Consider the following 23183-nt stretch of genomic DNA (forward strand, 5'->3'; position numbering starts at 1 on the left):
TAAGGAGCAGAAACTCCTAAACCCTTCATCCAATTTTAATGTGGATACCCTCAAATGAAAGCTGAAAGTCTGAACTTCAACTGCATCTGAATTGCTTTGTTTAAAATTCATTGTGGTAATGTCTAGAACCAAAATTAGAAAAATGTTGTCTCTGTCCAAATATATATGGACCTAACTGTATATCACTCACTATACACTGTTTAGCAATTCTTGACTCCATATGGGCATATAACAGCACTATATGGGCACTGTATGATTTGTGAAGCTAATGAGTCAAGACAAAAACTGTGACAAATACTTATTTTCAATGAATTTATTAGACTTTTGATCAACAACGCTAAACTATAAATTGAGATGGTTGATTTTATCTTCATATTACATTCCAAACTCATCTGGATTGTGACCTTGGCTTCCTGGGAAAACAAAAGAAAAAAAAAGTTGATACTTAATGTTATATGTTAAATACTTTTTTAAAAGACATCATTTTTAAAATCAGTAAAATGTACATTTACTCGAGATGAATGTAACTTCATATCACATATGGGACATACAGGTAAAGGGAATCTGTCACCAGCTATTTGCCATCTAATATGACAACAGTATAATGTAGAGACAGATACACTGATTCCAGTGATGTGTCACTTACTGGGCTGCTTGCTGTAGTTTTGATAAAATCACTGTTTTATCATAGAGAACTAGTAAATCTGCTGCCATGTAGTCCTCCATATTCATGAGATCTGTATAACCCCGCCCCCATCAATGATTTGCAGCTTTCTGCCTATGCACAGTGTACACACAGCTGCCAATCAGCGGTGTGGGTGGGATTATACAGAGCTCAGCATTCAGAGAACTGATAGAACTGCTGCGGATAAAATTGTATCAAAGCTGCAGGAACAAGCCCAGTAGGCGACATTTCACTGGGAATAAGGATCTCTGCCCCTACATTATGCTGCTCTCTTATGGGGTAACAAAAACCTGGTGATAGATTACCTTTAAGGTGCAGATTTAAAAATGAAAAATATACTGCATAGTGCATAAACAAAATGGAAGGGCATGTCATGAATTTTATCATAACATTAAATTATGGTTTTATAGAATAAAGTTGCAGGCTTTGCTTTTGGGTTCCTTAAAAAAATAAAAGTTATTTTGATGTAAACTTATAAAAAGTATGGCAAAAGCACATTATTTTCATGTAGATTAGCCCTATAGAAGCCAATAGGAATAGTTTGGTAAACTGTAAAAAATACCATAAACTATAATATTTTGATATGCAAATGTATGTCCTGACTGGCACTGGCTCTGCATTGGGGCCGGCTGTCAGTCAGTGCCGGGGTGCGGTTACAGACGCCCCTCTGTATACTGAGAGCAGTGACTGAGCCTGTGCCGGCGCCCCCGTGACTGAAACCAAATGCTGCCGGGGAGAATAAAGTTAATTTTCTCCCCGCAGCGTTCGGGAAAGTGCAGGTGTCGGGCAGGTTAATAACACTATTAACCCCATATCTGCAGGTTAATAGCAATTGTTCCAGTGACAGTTTCCCTTTAAAGGGTTGTCCACTACTTGGACAATCGCTTACAAAATACTAAATTCCCCAATGTAAAATCTGAATGCCCAACACTCACCTCCTGTACCAGCGGCGTTCCTGCGATGTCGACACTGGGTTTCCTGAGGCTCCTGTGACATTATTACGCCACATGACCCCTGCAGCCAATCAGCAGTCACTTATGTGCTGCAGTACTCACACTTTGCCAGCACGTCCAAGATTGGTCCAAAGGAGGTGAGAGAAGAGTAGCTCAATAGCGGCTTGTGATTGGTTGCAAGGCTCACTCAGCCTCAGGAAACTGCCGATATTGCTGGAGCGGCGCCGGTACAGCAAGTGAGTGTAGAGCATCTTATTTTACATTGTGGAATATAGTATTTAAAAAGGTGTTAGGTAGTGGACGACACCTTTAAGGCCCTGTTCGCATGTTTATTTGGATAGTCCTATTCAATGAGCATCCTTTTTGAGCATCCTAATATTGGAAACAGACAAACTAAATAAGTGATCTGTTGTGTCAGTGATGCAAATGAAAGTAGAGGGTCCCTGTTAATTATTATGGGGTCCGTCTGGATTCCGTTTTTTAGAACAGACAGAAAACTTCTACATGCTGGACTCTTAGTTCTAAAAAACAGATACCAAGTTGTCATTAGAATTATTAATGGGGGTCTCTCTGCTTCCGTTTGCATAGCTGATGCAACGCATTACTAAAATTTTAACAGATAAACGCTAAGTCCGAACAGAAGTGTGAACAGAACCTTAGCTGCAACTTTCAAAATGCAACACTTGTTATACATGATGGAAGTGTAGTAAAAGGGATATTCATATCTCAGCAATTCATGACTGAGAGGGGAATATCCGTGTCTATACAGCCCAGGAGGCTGCACTATGCCGTTATCAGAACTTCCAAGTAACTAATGCAGCGCCAATTAAATTGTTACAATTGAAGTTTTTTTTTTTTTTAATGTTGTAAACAACATACATAATATATACTATTTATAACAACAAGTAAAATTGGTACTGTTGTTTGACCAGAGCACATCAAAGTCACAAAAAATAGTCAGGGTAGTAAAAAATTAAACACACATACATTTTTTTACCTTTTTTAACCAAGTCCAAGTCCTTTTAGTAAGCCGCCAGAACTTCCACCACCTGTGAGATCTCCAACTAAATCTCCTAAAACTCCTTCCTTTTGAAAACCTCTTGCTCCATGACCACCACCTAATAAGGATCCAAGCAGCCCTTCTGGCCCTTTCAATATTCCTGAAAGGAGCCCTCCTGGCACACTCAATATTCCTGAAAGGAGCCCTCCTGGCCCACTCAATGGTCCTGAAAGCAGCCCTCCTTGCCTACCGGATTGTCCTCCAAGCAGTCCTCCTGGCACACCCAATAGTGCTCCAAGCAGTCCTCCTGGCCCACCCAGTAGTGCTCCAAGCAGCCCTCCTTGCCCACTTAACAGTCCAAGTGGCCCTCTCAATAATCCCAATACTGGTTGAAGTAGCCCAGGCACTATGTTTAACACTCCTAATATTCCATCAAGACCTAGACTTGAAAGTTGACGAGTTGTACGTTTATGCCCTTGACCAGCCTCGTCTTCACTACTTGGTGTGAGATCTGCAGCAATACCTTCCTACAATATATATATATAAAAACAATATTAGTGTTGCAGGAACAGCATTCAGTTTTAATAGATCATCCATTACCCATATGTAAAAATACAGACCATGTTTTCGTCCTTAGACCCTTAAACAGCTTCAAGGGCATGTTTACTTCTGGACATTACTTTTACAGTATGACCCAAATATAGTGCTGAGATCCTGTACATCAACAGGACCGTTGGTTTCTCTCTGATTAGACTATTGTACAGTGTCTCATGTACAGATTACCCTTAGGATGTAAGCGGCTGCAGAAAACTCTGTGCTGATACTGAGCTAAGAAGAATTTGTAAAAGGCTTCAGTTCTAAAGTTCAGAATTGAGAATTTAGCGCTAACTTAAAAGCATTTATTCACCACTCACATCTTTTTCACACTTTAAAACTTAGGATGGTCGGTGAGAGGGTCCACAGAAGGCTCGTATACACGTAAAGCAAGTTATAATGGTTCATGTGCTGAGATTGTATGGTGCTTAATGGGTTTGTTATATGATGTGATGTATGTAACTTTAATTCACTGCACACTGGAGAGGTAACATAAGCGATAACTACTGTGTTCACATTCACTCGCAGTGAAATCTAAGGGTGCTTTCACATTGCGTTCTGTGTCCCTGTCGGTCGGGGAAAATGTCCGGAATCCTCCGCAAATCGGGGTCCAGGAGTATGTGCCGACGGGGCCATAGACTGTAATGATGCAGACAGGGCGAACGTGCGCTCTGACGTGTATCATTTTCAGAAGTGTCCGCCTACTCAAAGCCCCCTAAGAGAAGACCCTCAGTAAAATATTATAAGGACCTGATCTGTACATCTGGTAAGTGTTCCAGGTTTCCATGAATTTAACATATATAGTATCTGTATATCGTGTTATAATAAATCAGTGATGTCTGGGGAAGCTGTCATTTTTTAGCAAAACCACTCACATCACAGGCAGATGACTCCCTGTAGACTGCATATATTACATTATATACTGTGCTAGGCTTCTTTCTTTACACTACAGTATGTGAACATTTATAATTTTCAACCTATAACATTAGGAAACTTACCTGCACCACACAAATGGTTGCTATTGAGAAGGGATCAACTCCACGCTGCTGCTCCTGTAAAAGGAATGCGTCATTAGTGATTACTGATTGAGAACAAAGAGTATATGTTACACGCACGCCGCTAGGTTCAGATAGGGCGAGACGGGTTTCATGAATTCTTTGGAATCCTGGGGGAACCGTTACTCAGGGAGACCATAGGCTGCAGCTTCTCTCAGGCACAGGATAGATTCAATTGCTGACCAGACACATCTGACAAGAGTCTTTTTCAACAGTTTAAGGCTAAGTGTCCACGATGCATAAATGCTCCAGATTTTTCCTGAGCATTTCTGCATCTCCCTGGCAGAAAAAATGCATGCGGATTTTACATGCGTTTTTCCTGCCAGGGACAAGCGGAAGTGAAGCGTTTTTCACATGCATTTCCGCATGCGGGTTGTCAAGCGCTTTCCAAGCGATTTTAGCATCACTTGGAAAGTGCTTGACAACTTGGTCACACTATATAAATCCATGCAACCGGCTTGGATTTATATTGTGTGACCGTAAAAGAATGGTAAAAAATAAAACATAAATATTATACTTACCTGCTGATGGCCCCCGGTGTCCTTATCCGATCCGTCCGGTGTCCCCGGTGTCTCACGGTGGTCTAAAAGGACCTTCCATGATGTGATTTAATCTTGTGACGGCTCACGCGACCGCCGACGTCCGCGGTCGCGTGACCCGTCACAGGACTAAATTACATCAGGGCAGGTCCTTTTAGACTATTGCGAGCTGCCGGGGAGCCAGGAAGCATCGCTATGGACACTGGGGGCCATCAGAAGGTAAGTATAATGTATATTTTTTGTTTTATTCTTTTTTTTTTTTACAGGTACCATGGTACCCGGGTTTGGATGAGAGTCTCCTCTTCTCCAAACCCGGGTACCATCCGCACATTGAACCGCATGATATCCGCACGTGCACATGTAGTGATGCGGATATTATGCGATTCAATGTAAGTCAATGGCGGCAAAAACACCGCAATTCCACAAAATAATTGGTAGTGCTGCGGATTTTTCCGCAGTGGAGATTTCCGCAGCATGTGCATAGCAGATGCGGATTATCATTGGGGAACATAGCAGACCTTCTACCAAGCGTTTTTTTAAACGTTTCTGCAGCGGAATTGCCGCTGCGGAAACGCTTAAAAAACGCATAGTGGGCACACAGCCTAACACTGGAATTTAATCTGAAGCATGGCCAGTGCAATTCAGGGATATTACAGCAACAATCTTCATTCAGTACAGTCTGAGTTTTCTTGAGCAACTGGCACCAGTAATAATACAGTAGTTTCTTCACAAGGCACAGTATTACTTCAGTAGCATAATTCAGCATCGATTAGATCTCTTAGCAGCTTACTTCTATGCATACATAACCACAGGTTTTTGCTTAACAATGACACAATAGTGCACAGCATCCTGCATGGAGATGGAGGAGGGGAGGGTTTGATGAGGGAGATGATCCCTGTGACACAATTCCTTCTAGTCCTTATCTTCCTTCCCGATAATACTCTGCACTGTTAGTTCAGGGAGTTTATCTGACCTCTGTTTAGTTTCTCTCCTGATCTGAATCCTGTTCCTGTTCTGTCAGATACAGATAACACACTACCTTTCTCTTCGGCTTCAGCCAGACTACAATAAGAAGTTCCACACAACCCTCCTGGGACTCTGCTAAAACACTCCCTGTCTCCTGTACTTGTGTTATTTGTAATAGTTGCTGGATGCTTTTGAAGCAACAGCACTACCTCTGCAAGTCACCCTCATCCATACTTTTTGAATGTCGTCCTTATGTCAAATTGCCATAACTTTTATAAACATTAATAACTATCTATAAACCAGAGAGACCATAGGTATTTTCAAAACCCCAAAATAACATAATTAAAACACCATATGTTGACTAAAAGAGATAAATGCTTTATTTATGTATTTAAAAAAATATATATAATGTATAAATAACATGTGAAAAGACATAACATGGGCATGTGAGGCAGCAGGGGGTAGATAGAGACACAGCTGGTCTCAAATTCACATTGGACCTATACTAGGTCACATAGTCCAACCCATACAATCCATTAGTCACAGACAATGTGTGCAGAAAAAGTTAAAATAACATAAATCAAGTGACCTATAGCAAGTCACAATATAAACAACCATCAGAGGTTTTTTCAGCGACACATAAAAAGTACAAGCATCACATGGAAAGGGTTAAGTAAGACATACTTAGTGAAAGTAAACAGGTGACCAGCAGTGCCAGGGGAGGCCCCGACACGTGTTTCTGTACTTCCTCGGGGGCGTGGTTAATAACAATCTATTCTATGACCTTTTTCTTGTAGTACTCCTGTAAGAAATAAACAATTAACACAATCAGCGTCTCTTCAGCTGGAGCTTTTCGTACGTCTTCAACCAGCTCTCTCTCTCACTAGGCCTTAACAGTTTTTTGTTTCTACAGTCTTTTAAGGAAAATCAAAGCATGAAAACAAGTCTTTCCACCAGGCAACATCTTCCATACTGCCTCTCGGTGGTGAATACCACTCAAGTGGGCTTACCTGGTCCACAGGCAGAGATACCTGTTTCCAGTACGACAGCATCACGGGCCTCCTCACTTCTCGAGTCGACATCCTCTTGGTGGATTGTTCCTCAGATACCATGGGTTCTTGGGTCACAGGAGTTTCTTCCGCCGCACTCATTTCCCATGCTTCCTCAGATGCTCTTGGAGCTGCCTCTGTAAGTTCCTGTACTTCTGAATCACCTGTTTCCGCACGGTCTGGTAATTCCGCTCCTCCTTAGTGTCAATTGGTATCTTCAGGGACCGGTGTTCAATCATCAGATCTGAATTGGACTTCATCTGTACTCCTTGGTACAAACTCTGGAGCCTCGGGACTTAGTTCACTCTCCTGAGGATGGTACATCCCTCTCCTTGCTGGTCCAAGAAATACAACGGTGTGTTCTTCTTCATCTGAACTTTCAAGGTCACTATCCACCTCCGGAGCTTCAGTCTGTGGTGGTCCCTTAGTCGATCTCGGACGATTGCGGTCTACTTCTGGGAAGTCTTCTTGTGGTGGGAGATAATCACAGGGTAGTAGTAAACACAGGGTAGTAGTAAATTCCGATGGACTATTCTGGTCTTCTTGTCTCCTGTTTCCAATCGGATTTCATACACTGGACTGTCATCGGCTTTCCTCCTTACGACCACATACACCTTGTCTTCCCAGTACGAACAAAGTTTTCCTGGACCACCTTTCTCACGTATGTTCTTGACTAGCAGCCTAGCAATTCTGCTCCATAACATTTTCGATCATAGTACTCCTTACTCTTGCTCTATCCTTGCGTAAACCACTTTGGACGCTATGATGTATGCCTCTGCCATCCGTTCCTTCCATTTCCGAATGTACTCCGGATACGTTCTGTAAGTCTGTGACACTGGAGTATTGAGCATGATGTCGATTGGCAGTCTTGGCGATTGTCCATACAATAGGAAGAAGGTTAGTAACCCGTTGCATCGCTCTTTGTACAGTTATAGGCATGTACCACTTTTGACAGAGAACTCTTCCAGTCTTTCTTATCATCAGCTGTTAAAGTGCACAACATCGACAATAATGTCCGGTTAAAACGTTCCACTTGTCCATTACCCTCTGGGTGATAGGGCGTTGTGTGGGATCTCTGAATTCTACAGTACTTTCCTAGCTTGGTAAAGAGCTGGTTCGCAAATTCTCTTCCTTGGTTGTGGTGTAACCTCATAGGGAACCCAAACCTCAAAGCAAAATCATTGAAGATCTTCTCTGCCGCTGTTCGACCCGCTTTATTGGTGGTGACATATGCTTGAGCAAATGGAGTAAAATGGTCCATCACCACCAATATGTATTTGTAACCACCCTTGAATGTCTCGAGATGTAGAAAGTCTATTGAGACCATCTCAAACGGATACGTAGTTTGGATGTTGCCCAATGGTGCCTGGGTTGATGTGTTGGGACGTTTATCTTTCAGACACCCACACTCCCTGGTCACGTACCTCTCAATATCTCTCTGCATGTAAGGCCAGAAGAAATGTTCACGGATTAAGTTGGTTGTCCTTTCCACTCCCAGGTGTCCCATGTTTTCATGGAGTTCTTTGAAGACTGGGTAGTACCAACTGCCGGTTTTGTCCTCCTTTATGATGCAGGATACAGTCTTCATTAAGTTATAGCTTCAACCATTCTTTAACTAAAACAGATACTGCTTGGGACTCATTATCTCTCTCCTGTTTACTTTGAAACCGATTTTGGTCCACATAAAGTAGTATTCTACCAATTATCTGATCTTCCCGTTGTGCTCTATGGATTTTTCCTTTTGGTAGTTGTTGAACGGACAGGGGTTGATTTTGTTCTCTCGCATTTATGGTGGTTTCATCGGTCAATGGACACCACAATGGTGTGGCTTCCTCTTGATAAGCTTGTACTGCTTTGGTATGCTCTCAATTGCTTCCAGACTGCTTTCCTCTGAGCATGAACTCCTCAGGCTCTAGTGGCATTCTCGACAATCCATCAGCATTCGCATTGCATTTTCCTGGCCTGTACTTGATGCTGAAATTGAAGTCAGCTAGTTCAGCGACCCATCTCTGACCCGTTGCATTCAGTTTGGCTGTAGTGAGGACATAGGTCAAAGGGTTGCTGTCAGTGTATACCTCAAACTCTTTGCTGTAGTAGAGATAATCTCTAAATCGTTCACAGATAGCCCATTTCAATGCTAGGAACTCCAATTTTCCGGAATGTAGATGGTAATTCTTCTCGGCGTCTGTCAACATTCTAGAACCATAACTGATGACTCAATTTTCCACCTTGATGCTGATACAGGGCAGCTCCCAGTCCAACTTGAGAAGCGTCACACTGAAGAACAAATGGTAAGTTGAAATCAGGATATCCCAAAATGGGTGGTCTTACCAGGTAGTCTGCTAGTTCTTCCAATACCTCCTGGTGGTCTGCTGTCCAGAGAATGGGCTGTTGGGACGAAACGGCGTTGTTCCTTTTAAGCCCGGTCCTACCCACGTTCTTCTTTTTCTCCGTGGGTGTTGTTGACTCTGTCGTCCCCCCAAGAGGAGGTATAGTGGGGCGGCCATCCTGGAGAAGTTCCGAATGTAAGTACGATAGTAGGAGAGGAATCTTAAGATCTGTCTCAACTCCCTGGCAGTAGAGGGCCGCTTGTCTTTTAAGGCCAGTACCAGAGCGATTTCTGCAGGGTCCATGGTATATCCATCTCTGGACACAATTTTCCCTAGAAATCGGACTTACCTTTTGAACAGTTCACACTTCTTTGGGGTCAATTTAACTCCGTGTTGTTGATACCGTTGATACCACAGGTCCTAAGAGTTCTTTTAGCGACTGGAGGCAGGTATGAGGTAGCTTCTTCTCCATTCTTCACGTGTTCAACATGCTCCCGGAAGGTTTTGCTGTGTACCACATTTTCACCCAAGTACGGCTGGCAGATTTCATCCCTCAATCCTTCTAAACAGGTCTCCATGCTCCTCTGAAATTCTGCTGGAGCTGAACTGAGCCCAAATGGTATGCAGATCCACTCATATAACCCCCACAGTGTGATGAATGCTGTCAAAGGTCTACTGGACTCTTCGACAAACCCTTGATGGTAGGCTTTACCGTGATCGAGGACAGAGAACCAGGTACTTCCTGATAGGCTATCCAGCACATCTTGAATCTTTAGTATCGGGTGCCGATCAGTTACTGACTTTCGGTTTAGCTCTTGGTAATCACAGCAGAATCTCAACATACCGTCCTTCTTCCTAACACAAACAATAGGAGAGGAATAAGACGACTTTGACTTTTGTATCCAACCTCTGTTGATTAGTTCTTGTAAATACTCTTTCACTTCACGGTGTAATGGTTTCAGCACAGACATGTAACTTCTGGTTATTGGGGTCATCTCTTTCAAAGTGATTTTCAACTGCAACGATGGAATACAGCTTATATTAGAGTCATCTTTGGAGAATGCATGACACTCTTCTCTCAGCATCTGTTTTGCTACTGTTCGATCTTCAGCACACAAGTGTTCCAGGGGTACTGGGGGATCTGAGGACCCCGAGGTGTGTCATGCAATTTCTTCCCCTGGGCAACTCCTGTTCCTTGGTGGGGAGACTGAATTCACGCTACACCCCTGGGCTGGTCTCACACTGGCTGGATATACCGTTTTAACGGTTTCGATGTGACCTAATACAGTCTTTGGATCCAGTCTAATTTAGTGTTTCGTAGTATTCATCACCGATACTGTTACTCAAGCAAACCCACCAGTAGGAATCCTAAGCACAGTCTCACCTTGAGCTAGGCCTTCCAGAAGTTCTGAGGAGTCTTTTGGCACAAACTGTTTTTTTCTGGACTTTTCTTACCCGTTCTACCAGGACTCCACACCTCACACCCACCATTTGGTTTTTATGGATGATGGCTGGGCACCAGCTTACCTTGAGTTCTTTTAGGTCCATTGTATTCTGTGGATTTCGGTCTGATTGACAGCTTTGCCGTGGAGTTCCACTGGTCCTAAGAGTTCTTTTAGCGACCGAAGGCAGATATGTGGCAGGTAGCGCCTTCTCCATTCTTCATTTAAAAGGCTCGCTTGGGCTCCTGTGTCCCACAGTGCTTTTACCAGGAGTCCATCTAGCTCGCACTGTATAAAGCACCTTTCACCGATTAGGCTGATGAGGCTATCTTTACTGACTGAGGAATCCTCCTTCCAGGAGTACATTGTTTGACCTCCGCACTGGGCATTAAATAACTAATGCCTCTGTCTCTCTTGCAGCTGTTGTAGACGGGAACACACTTGGGGATAGTACTGATGCAGCCGTTTTACCTCATGCGCCGCTCTGGGGTTTGGTGATATTTTGATTTGCTTCTGGGGTCTCCTCCGTTTCGCAGTTACCAGTCGCCCCGCACTGGCAACCTTCTGTCTTTTCAACAAAATGACCGCGACCATTGGCACTTCTTGGCATAATGTCCTTCCTTACCACAACTTAGACAGTGGACACATACCGTACTCTGATTTGATGAACGGCACGCTTCACAAGCCGGGTATCTTCTGTTTTGGAACCCAGTCCTGGGTCTGAGGGATACAGGTTCTGGCCTGGAACGAATCAACTTTTGCACCTCAATCAACTCAGCTCGCAGTTCTCCTATTACTTCCTCCCAGTCAGCGCTGGCGGTCCTCTCTTTTGTTGGTGATTTAAGGTTCCCTCTCGGAGGTGGCACTGGATGGTCTCCATGATGATTTTCGGATTGGCCACCGGGGGTCTCAACTTCAGCTGACTCATTTTGGTGGTTTTAGGAGCAAAGCCTTTCTTTAACTTCTGTTCGCTCTCTGACTTCAAACTAGCTGCCTCATTCATTTTTTATATTAGGACTTCTTCCAAAATGCCAGGATCTTCTAGGTACTGTTACAGCTGCAACTTGATGTCTTTGCTGATTAACCCCATTGCCAATGATCTCAAGAAGCTCTTCTGGACTAGTCCAGCATCAAACTTCTCTGCTTCTACATATCTGGATGCAAATAACAGTCTATCCTTCAGTTCAATTGTTCTGAACAAGAAACTTTGGGGTGATTCATTATTTTTCTGTGAGAGGTTAATGACTTGGTGGAACAATTCTGAAGTACTCTCTTCTTTATAGTGCCCTTTTCAAATCACCTTCAGCTGTTGCAAGGTCAATTGACTCTTCATTTCTAGTATACTACGGAGGTTCAGTCCTAGGCTGATCGCTTTCACAACCCCCTCAATGATCTTATCTAGCTGGTAGCCTTTTTTTAAGCCTGCATCGATCTGGTGTAACAATTCGGCGCGCGAATTTGTTTCATTTGTTTATCCTAGGGTAACACAAGAAAGAAGACAGACATCAAGTCAGCAGGGACAAGGAGCAGCATGGCAGATGTGACAACCTACATGGTGAGCTGCAACATGTGCTACATGTTCACAGATCGACCAGAAGATGAAACCAACTTCACCTGCCAGAAGTGTAGACTACTGGCTCATTTAGAAGAAAAGGTGCGGGGACTGGAAGAAAGAATTGCGACATTAAAACTCATCAAGGAAAATGAAGACTTCCTGGACAGAACAGAAGCGTCACTACTGGTCACGGAAAGTGAAGGAAGCATCAGAGAACCTCCAGAGGCAGACAAGTGGAGGCAAGTGTCCAAAAGAAGCAAGAAGACCATGGAGACACCACCAACCACACAGCTGAGAAACAGATTCCAAGGACTTGTGGAGGACGAAGATGGCACACCTAAGGATGAGGCACTACCAGCAAGCAAAAAAGAAAAGAGCACCCAGAAACACCCAGAACCGACAAGAAAAAGGACAGCCAAGAAGGGAAGAAGAGTGGTGGTGGTGGGAGACTCACTACTGAGAGGAACAGAAGCAGCTATCTGCAGACCGGACATAACCGCAAGAGAAGTATGCTGCCTCCCAGGTGCGAAGATCAAGGATGTTACCGATTGGATACCGAAGCTCATCAGTTCCAAGGATGTCCACCCATTTCTTCTGATACATGTTGGCACCAATGACACGGCAAGGAAGGACCTACCGACAATCTGCAAGGACTTTGAAGCATTGGGGAAGAAAGTAAAAGAAATGGATGCGCAGGTAGTTTTTTCTTCTATCCTTCCAGTAGACGGTCATGGCGTCAGGAGATGGAACAGGATCCTTGATGTGAACAACTGGCTGAGACGATGGTGCAGACAACAAGGATTTGGATTCCTGGACCACGGTGTGAATTACCTCTATGACGGACTCCTTGCCAGAGACGGACTACACCTCAACAAACCCGGGAAACACACATTCGCCAGGAGACTCGCAACACTCATCAGGAGGGTGTTAAACTAGAAGAAGAGTGGATGGGAAGAAAAACGCCAGACACGAACATGAAACCAGAGAACATACTAATGAAAGATATGAAGTGCGACAAAGAAGGTCCAAGACAAGATACTTGGAAGGGAGGTAAGAAAATTTCTAATACAATCCACAGGGAGAAGTTTGGAACAAAACAAAATCGTGTAAACTGCGTGCTAGCAAATGCCAAAAGCCTGACAAACAAGATGGATGAACTGGAAGCAGAAATATCTACAGGTAACTATGACATAGTGGGAATAACCGAGACATGGTTAGATGAAAGCTATGACTGGGCAGTTAACTTACAGGGTTACAGTCTGTTTATAAGGGATCGAAGAAATCGGAAAGGGGGTTGAGTCTGTCTATATGTAAAGACGTGTCTAAAGCCTACAATACGGGAGGATGTATGGGAGGGAAATGAGGAGGTCGAGTCCTTATGGGTGGAGATACATGGGGCAAAAAACAATAATAAAATTATCATATGAGTCTGTTATAAACCACCAAATATAGCAGGAGCCACGGAAAGTCTATTAATGAGACAAATAGATGAAGTAGCAAAAAATAACGAGGTGATTATTATGGGGGACTTCAACTATCCCGATATAGACTAGGAAACTGAAAGTTGTAGATCTCAGAAAGGAAACAGGTTTCTGTCAATTATCAAAGACAATTATTTGTCACAACTTGTGCAGGAATCAACTAGAGGGACGGCCCTTTTAGACTTAATATTAACTAACAGGCCAAACAGAATAACTGAGGTGCAGGTCGGGGGGCACCTGGGAAATAGTGACCACAACATTATACAATTCCACATGTGCTTCAGTAGGGAGCCCAGCAAGGGACTCACAAAAACACTGAACTTCAGGAGGGCAAAGTTTGATCAGCTAAGAGATGCTCTTCACCTTATAGACTGGGATAGTATCTTCAGTAATAGGAGCACGGATAGAAAATGGGAAATTTTCAAAACAGTCCTACATAGTCATGTAGAAGGTACATACCTTATGGGAATAAAAGGGCTAGGAATAGGAGGAAGCCAATGTGGCTAAATAAGGAAGTCAAGAGGGCAATGAAAAACAAAAAAAGGGCTTTCGGTAAACTTAAACAAGAAGGCAGCGAGGAAGCGCTAATATCTTATAGGGAAAAAAACAAAATCTGTAAGAAACAAATAAGAATAGCAAAAGAGGAGACAGAGAGACTAATTGCCAAGGAAAGTAAAACGAATCCCAAACTGTTCTTTAACTATATAAACAGTAAAAGGATTAAAACTGATGGCGTTGGCCCATTGAAAAATAACCTGGGTAAAATCATAGAGGGCGATGAGGGTAAAGCAAACCTACTCAATAGCTTCTTCTCCACTGTTTTCACAAAAGAAAACAATTTATCGGAGGAAATGCAGAGTGATAAAGTAAACCCTCCGCTAAATATCACCCACCTAACCCAGGAGGAAGTTCAGAAACGCCTAAATAATATCAAAATAGACAAGTCACCAGGCCCAGATGGCATACACCCCCGGGTACTAAAAGAATTAAGTAATGTGATAGACATGCCGCTGTATCTTATATTCAAGCACTCTTTATGGACAGGGACTGTCCCACTAGACTGGCGCCAAGCAAATGTGGTACCAATATTCAAAAAGGGGTCTAAAAGTGACCCTGGGAACTATAGACCAGTAAGCTTAACGTCTGTTGTGGGTAAATTGTTTGAAGGATTTCTTAGAGATGCTATTGTAGAATATCTTAATGATAATAACTGTCTAACTCCATATCAACATGGATTCATGAGGGATCGCTCCTGCCAAACAAACCTGATCGCCTTCTACGAGGAAGTGAGCTCACAGCTGGACCGGGGAGAGTCAGTGGATGTTGTATACCTTGACTTCTCCAAAGCGTTTGATACCGTGCCACACAAAAGGTTGGTATATAAAATGAGAATGCTTGGTCTGGGGGATAATGTGTGCAAGTGGGTAAATAGCTGGCTGAGTGATAGAAAGCAGAGGGTGGTTATCAATGGAGTAAGCTCAGAGTGTGTCAGGGTTATTAGCGGGGTGCCTCAAGGGACTGTCTTGGGCCCTATATTATTTAATATATTTATTAATGATCTAGTGGAAGGGTTGCATAGTAAAATAGCAATATTTTCAGATGATACTAAACTTTGTAAAGTAGTTAATACAGATGAGGATAGGGCACAGCTACAGGAGGATTTAGATAAATTGGGGAGTTGGGCCAAAAAATGGCAGATGGGGTTCAATGCCGATAAATGTAAGGTCATGCACATGGGAAAGAAAAACAGCAGTCACCCATACATATTAAATGGGAAACCGTTGGGGAAATCTGACATGGAGAAGGACCTGGGCGTCTTGGTTAATAGCAAATTAAATTGGAGTGCCCAGTTTCAGGCAGCAGCTGCGAAGGCAAATAGAGTCATGGCATGCATCAGAAGAGGAATAGGGGCATATGATGAGAACATTGTTCTTCCTCTGTATAAAGCACTGGTAAGGCCGCACTTAGAATATTGTGCACAGTTCTGGGCTCCGGTGCTCAGGAAAGACATATTGGAGCTAGAGAGGGTACAAAGGAGGGCGACTAAGGTAATAAAGGGAATGGAGGGACTAGAATACCCAGAGAGGTTGTCAAAATTAGGCCTATTTACGTTGGAAAAGAGAAGGATTAGGGGAGACCTCATAAACATGTATAAATACATCAGGGGGCAGTACAGAGATCTCTCCCATGACCTGTTTATACCAAGGATGGTGACAAAGACGAGGGGGCACACTATGCGTCTGGAGGAAAGGAGGTTTCTGCACCAGCATAGAACTGGTCAGAGCCGTGAGACTCTGGAACTCTCTGGGAGAGGAAGTGGTGATGTCCAACTCACTTAATGAGTTCAAGAGAGGCCTGGACGCCTTTCTTGAGAACAATAAAATTACATCTTATGCTTAGTGATAGTTAATTAATCCAGGGATTTAATCTGACTGCCAGATTGGAGTCGGGAAGTGAATTTTTCCTCAATGATGTAAATTGGCCTATACCGCATGTTTTTTTTTTGCCTTCCCCTGGATCAACGCTGCGGAATAGCTGCAGTGCACAAGAAATAGGCTGAACTGGATGGACGCTTGTCTTTTTTCGGCCTTATAAACTATGTAACTATGTAAGTTCATATAAGACAGTCTCTCTTTCTGTTCACACTCTCCAATCTGTCCCAGGATCTTGAATTCTTTCCTTATGGTGATCTGTGGTGTTAGAGAGAACAGTCATCTTGATTTATCTAACTTGTCTGAGTCTGTCACCCGTTCAAAGGTTTTGGTCAATTCCTGTAGGGCTGTTATTAGGGCTTTGAATTGTTCTTTCAATTCCTGTAGTTCTGTCTGCGGACGGAGATTCACGCTTTTGGTAATTGGTGCCGCCCTCAACATCCACCAACTTCAACCTCGTCAGAAACCGTGTTAGCTCTTGGAAGAAAGTCCCCATGACGTCTTCAGCTTCTTTCTCCGACAGCTCATCCATTTTTTGCATTAATGGCAGCTAACAGTTGCCTGCGGTTGTGTGCTTTAAAAATCTGTTCTTCTGACATCTTTATATGTTCTGCTACTGTTCCCAATTCTTCACAGGTTAACTGAAGAAGCAGCTCACTCTGTCCATTTGTATTTCCACATCCATTGCAGCTAGTGAGTTTTCTTTAGGGCTGGTCCCCTTTAACTGGTGTAGCAGAGTTGAATTGAGGTGCTGTGCTGCTGTGTTTTTCCAGACACTATTCCTCCTCTCCCTCTACACGCTAATTCCTGCTCAGGATTCCCCGTATGGGCCACCAATGTTACACGCATGCCGCTAGGTTCAGATAGGGGCAAGACGAGTTTCATGAACTCCTTGGAATCCTGGGGGAACCTTTACTCAGGGCGACCATAGGCTACAACTTCTCTCAGGCACACGATTGATTCAATTGCTGATCAGACACATCTGACAAGAGTCTTTTTCCACAGTTTAACAGTGGAATTTAATCTGAAGCACGGCCAATGCAATTCAGGGATATTACAGCAACAATCTTCATTACAGTACAGTCTGAGTTTCTTGAGCAACCGTCTCCAGTAACAATACAGTAGTTTCTTCACAAGGCACAGTATTACAGTCTATTCAGTAGTACAATTCAGCATAGATTAGATCTCTTAGCAGCACACTTTTATGCATACACATCCACAGGTTTTTCCTTCACAAGGACACAATAGTGCACAGCATTCTTTATCCTGCATAGAGATGGAGGGGGGAGGGTTTGATGAGATAGATGATCCCTGTGACACAATTCTTTCCAGTCCTTATCTTCCTGCCTGATAATACTCTGAACTGCTAGTTCAGGGAGTTTATCTGACCTGTGTTTAGTTTCTCTCCTGATCTGAATCCTGTTCAGTTGCCTTCTGTCAGATACAGATAACTCACTACCTTTCTCTTTGGCTTCTGTCAGACTACAATAACAATTTCACCACAATGCCTCTGGGGCTCCGCTAAAACACTCCCTGTCTCCGGTGACTACTGTGTTAACCCCTCTAGTTGCTGGATGCTTCTTAAGCGCAACACTTTCTGTCTCCTATGCTTGTGTAATTTGTAATAGTTGCTGGATGCTTTTGAAGCAACAGCACTACTTCTGTATGTCACATAGAGATCAGCGGATCATGCAAAATTTTAATTACGCAAATTTTGCATTGAAATTAAATTTGCAGTTATTCACCACAAATTAAATGTTTCTTATTATGCTCTGGGGTCTGGAAAGGGAATAATAAATGTGAAATGTAAAGAAAATAATAATACTCATCTCACTGTTAATCTCCCCAGTTGTCCTGTTCCTTACTGCCTGCTGTTGGGGCCTCTTGTTTCTGACGTCATATACCCGCATCTCTGGTGTTTTCACTCTAAAACGGGACTTCCATGACCAGGTCTGGGACATCCCTGTGCACTATAATGTCACGACGCGTGACACGACCCTACGACGCACTGTAATCACGGGCGCAAGTCCTAGCTTATAGTGACAAGGCTGAAGATGTGGCGTGCAACAGTGGGAAGTGAGGAGCAGGGCGGTAGAAGAAGTATTAGGTTTTTTTTGTTACTTTTTTTACTGTTTGCTGGCCTTCTACAATTGAGCAATATGGAATTCATCTGGCAGTCATTTTGCTGAATTTGTGCACAGCGAATCACAAAAAGATCAGTTTTCTATTCGCCCATACTGTAATAAAGGGCCAAAAATAAAAAACTTTTAAATGTGAATAGGGGTCACAAGCCTCTTCTATGACACCAGATGTTGGGGGGAACAAAGATCAGGCATGTTTAATTTTGACATGTCCAATCCTTAGTTCCTGGGGAAGATAATCTGCCGCCAGAGGTGTCTGACAGCTTCTTTTCCCCCTTTTCCCATTTCAATACAAATTGATGGTAAAATTGGGAAACATCTAAAGTGATTGGTGAGGATCTTTGGCAATATAAATATAAGAGGCCACCCCCTCCTCAGTAACCATGGCACACAATGCAAGACAAAGTTAAAGGGTATTCACATTTTAGAAATGTTTCTATATACTTTGTGTATCAATTCTTTGAAGTTTTGTTTGAAGAATTATTTTAGCAGTCCTTTAATAGGAACCAATACTTTTCCTTTTAGTGTAGGTAAATTTGTCCTGATAAAGGGATGAACACACCAGTAAGACTGATCATAGTTACATTACTGTATGACAGCTCTGACTGTAACTAGCTGGATTCCCATTTTCTATCATACACACAATCTATGTACCGACATGAACTTCAAAAGTGTCCAATGCTTTCACGTTACTGAGCAATGTTTCATAGAATACAGTGTAAATACATTTTTTTTCTTTTTTACCATGAGCTGTTCAATGTTTCTAAGAACATCATTTTCATCTGCAGCTACTTGCACCTAGGGACAGCAGATAACAGTCACTTTATTGGATTTCATGCACTTGATTTAATGATTTCAGTAAGACTAATGAATTCTATATATCAAATAAATTATCCCAGTGATATGTAGAAAGAGGGATTGTCCCATGAACAAAATATATTTTAATTAAAGGGAATCTGTCAGCAGGTTTTTGCTATTTAATCTGAAGATAGAATGCTCGATCTCTCTCTTATTAAGCTCTGTGATATACTTGCAATGATTGTTTTAGCACCAGAAGCTGATCATTACTTGGACACACCAGAGTCATGTTTTCTGGTCCAACTCTGCCCCCTTCTATGATAAGCACCTCACTGTCTATAGCTATGTACACTGAATGCCTGGTGTGGGCGGGATTTGATTTCTCAGCTCTGCTTCACGCTAAATCTAAAACCTCTGATTGTGTCTGAACTGCTGGTCCTGGTAAACTGAGTGATACATCATTGAATTCAGGGTCTCTTTGTCTACATCATGCTGCACTCAGATGAGGTAGCAAAAACCTGTTGACAGATTCTCTTTAATAGATCTTGGAATAATAATAAGTTCCACAATTGGACGTGTTAACAAAATGATCCTGTGCAGAGATACTTCTATATGTGCCCCAGCTATGTATTGTTATTTGCTGTGTTCAACCATGCAGAACTGCTCCAGTTCATGGTCAGCACATACCACAGCTCCTGGCCAGGGAAGGAAGTATAAGTCACTTATGATAAGTGAGCATACAACCAAAACAATGGCGACTCACAGCTGCTACTTTCTCAAGTAACATATTTCCCTGCCTGTTTTATCACAGGAGCAATTGTTTATGCCTCATCTCCGACCCTCTGAGCTCACCATTAATCAAGTCAGTGATGAAGGCGTTCCAGCAGCCATGGAGCTTAGATGTCACTGACTTGATGTGTGATGGGCTAACAACACTGGTGACATGGCAGAAACAGTCTTGTGATAAAACAGACAGTGAAATGTATTCCCTCAGGCAAACAAACATCGGTGAGCCCCTGCTGTTTTGTCTGTATACTCACTTATTATAAGTGACTTATGCTTCGTTCTTTGGCCAGGACCTGTGATTTGTGCCAACCATGAACTGGAGCAGCTTTGCATGGTTGGACACGGCAAATAATAGAATATAGAAGGGATACAAACATTATCTCTGCACAGGAACATTTTTTAAGACATCAAATTGTGGAACTAATTATTATTCCAAGATCTATTAATTAAAATGTACTTTGTTCATGGGACAACTTCTTTAAATGCAAAAAGATTAAAATGAGGAAACAAATTCTTACTGGATTTTGATCTGATCCAAACATGGTGCAGCCGGTGACATCCTAGGTGATAATGGAAAACATTACTGTAAATGATGATCCAGGTAAGTAAAATTAAAAGAGAGGAAACTGCTGCTATCAAAAAGTAATATCAACATTTATTATAGTGTTTTGTTGTAAATTATATGATAGCCACATAGCAATGAGGTGATTTACGGATGATAAGTGCGCATTTGTGTCTGGCACTATAGGGTGGACTATGAGGCCGGTACTGTATGGGAACAGATGGAGCAGGCAATATATTGAGGCATCTGCGGCAGGCACTTGGTAGGACATCTGCAGCTGGCACTGTATGGGGCGTATGCGGCAGGCATGTGCAGTAAGCACTGTATAGCGTATATATGAAAGGCATCTGCAGCATGCATACTGTTATCATTTTGAAGAGGCCTTTGAATAGAATGATGAAATATTGTAGATTTCTTTGATAAAGAAGAGTCATTTACTAAACTAAAGGTTGTTGCTTACAATGCAGAGCAATGAGAATACCGACAAAGTCCATGCAGGATGTGGACTCATTGAAATGAGGACAATAATAACAATAGTATATGTTGCTTACCTCAAATTCTTTTTTTGCTTTGTTTAGTTCTGGTTCATTATTCTAATAAGCAGATAAATCACATTCATTAGGTATATAAATAAATCACTATGAAAGATAGTCTGAATACACAGTAAATGGCCATATTAGAATTCTTTTTACCTTATATTTCTTATATGCGCAACAAAATTTTACCATATCTTCACTCTAAAATAAAGGAAATCAGTAAATTTTTAAAAATGTTCAAACACATATAAAGAGTCTTCCTATGTCAAAAGTCTGGGAAAATAGCGATGATGGCTGTGGTCTGCTTCAGACACCCCTACCTATTGTCTAAGTGCTACGAGAGCAAAGGCAGACACACATTTAAATAAATGCCGGGAACCAAAACCACGTTACTACATTCCAAATGTTATTTTATCTACTCAAATTCAGGAAATAATAATCTCTAATAGTTTTCTTACTTTTTTCTAGGCCTTTGCTGATATACTTTGTCTTATACTTACGTTCGCTTTCTGCAAGCAGCTTCGACTTGCTAGAGAGCCATTTTCATCTTGGTTATCTCTAATAGCAAATGACGTGGCAGGAGCTGAAACATATAAAATACCGTTAGTTACCTCTGTGATAATATTTGTTCATATTCTTATTTCAATTTTAGTTTAAAGAATCTTAGTGAAAAGTCATTATTAACATTTTAAAGGGAAAAGGGAGTGTCCCCTCTAGAATATTATATGGCATATATGTCCTAGATGGGAAAACCTCTTTATGATTTTTTTTTGTTGGGTTTATATTATGAATATATTTTTACAGCTGTTTTCTTCATTTTGAGTTTGCATTATTTATTAGCGTGACTATCCATATTCCAGACTTTACATTGGCCATTAGAGCTGGCACAATTGCCTGACATCTGTTTTCAGCTGTTCAGTTGTCAGCTTTGCTGTGTAGACTGGTACAGCATCAGCAGAGGATTTAGTTATAGCTCTGCTGTATTTCGGGAGCCACAATAAGGCTCGGAATGCATCTTCCCTGTCACTCCTTTATCTCTGGGGAAAGGAGCTGTCCATCTTTTTTTGGAGACTATATCAGTATATGACATTTTACTGTCAGCTAAAGAGGTTTTCAAATGCTGGCCAGAAGAAAGAAATCTTTATAAAGTAAAGAAATTAGTGTAACTTAGCCCGTGGTACTCTCACCACTGCAAGTATATACAGTCCTAATTATCTATCAGTTACCCGACTCCAATCACTGACTTCAGACATCAGGTGACTGATAGAAAGGACGCTATCAATGGAGAATGTAGTTTTATGTGGCAGCCATTAAGCTAACTAGACGTTCTTGTATTACAAAGACAGCTTGAATCTGCCACAACAGGAGCCACTCTTATAGAGCGTTTCCACTTTATGATGTCCATATACCCTAGTTGGGCGTATTCATGGGGCTTGACTTCATGAGACAATCCCTTTAAAGAAGTCTTTAGCATGCTCCTAAGCTCCCCCTACTGGTGGTTGCAGACAGTCAGCATTTTATCATTTAACTCTGAAATCTATTCAGGTCATTTGGAATTCTGTCTAAAAAAACATGAAGCTATATTTGCAAAAAAGGAAAAAAATTAGAAAATCAATCAGCAAAATTTTAAACCTAACAATCATATAAAAATAGTAACACAATCAGTGGCACTTACCAAAGCAACAAAGAGCTGCAATCACCAGAAGACACAAGGTCTTCATTTCTGCGCTTCTTGCAACTGTATCTTCAGTATGAATGCAGGTAAATGAACTATATGGAAACACTGATGATTTGGTTAATTTATACAATTTTCTGTGTAGGTATACATCCAATACTAAGCAAACAGGAATCATAATAAGGAAGCAAGTATGAAATCATTGTGAAACATGAGAACGATGAAATCTAATAATTATGTTACTTATTTTTCACGGTGTGCAAGAATGATCAAAGGATGTTACCTTACTGGTGATTATTCTTACCCTCATGTAAATCAAATATTATCTTGCCATTAACCTGGCAACAGGTAAAACCAAATGTAGAGTACACAGTGATCAGAAATAATAAATGTCACCGAACTGCAGAGCAAATACAATACAGATCATTTTACAAGAATGACTTATGAGCGTCACCCTTTAGGTCAGGGTTATTGGGCCGAGTTTACTAATGTTCTTTTGTGTTCTTGAATGGTTGTCCTAGTGGTAGGAGCTGCAAGACCAAGAAATTCGGGCAAAAATTAGAGCAGATGGTGGTAAAAGTAATAAAACTGCAGATTGTTCTTT

General features: G+C 41.9%; 1 protein-coding gene across 1 annotated transcript; it reads right to left on the reverse strand.

Moving 5' to 3' along the window:
• Nucleotides 1–332: 332 nt before the first annotated feature.
• LOC141165012 (uncharacterized) lies at nt 333–22675 on the reverse strand. The gene is made up of 9 exons (XM_073650661.1): nt 22580–22675; nt 21405–21487; nt 21061–21105; nt 20920–20961; nt 20325–20366; nt 18967–19020; nt 4231–4284; nt 2636–3165; nt 333–413 (listed from the first exon to the last, which is right to left on the reverse strand). The coding sequence occupies exons 1-8, from the start codon at nt 22623–22625 to the stop codon at nt 2641–2643; spliced, it is 891 nt and encodes a 296-aa protein (XP_073506762.1). The 5' UTR covers nt 22626–22675; the 3' UTR covers nt 333–413; nt 2636–2640.
• Between the last annotated feature and the right edge of the window lie 508 nt (nt 22676–23183).

This window comes from Phyllobates terribilis, unplaced genomic scaffold (genome assembly GCF_046119375.1).
Source record: "Phyllobates terribilis strain yellow unplaced genomic scaffold, ASM4611937v1 Scaffold_11__3_contigs__length_659146591, whole genome shotgun sequence".
NCBI classification, from domain to species: Eukaryota; Metazoa; Chordata; class Amphibia; order Anura; family Dendrobatidae; genus Phyllobates; species Phyllobates terribilis.

Bases quoted from the DNA above. Each gene is read 5' to 3' on its own strand.
- LOC141165012 (XM_073650661.1), bottom strand. From the start codon at position 22,625: ATGAAGACCTTGTGTCTTCTGGTGATTGCAGCTCTTTGTTGCTTTG. The intron at 21,106-21,404 runs GTAAGTATAAGA...CCTTTATTTTAG, and splicing joins GCTGCTTGCAGAAAGCGAAC to AGTGAAGATATGGTAAAATT. The intron at 20,962-21,060 runs GTAAAAAGAATT...TCTGCTTATTAG, and splicing joins GCGCATATAAGAAATATAAG to AATAATGAACCAGAACTAAA.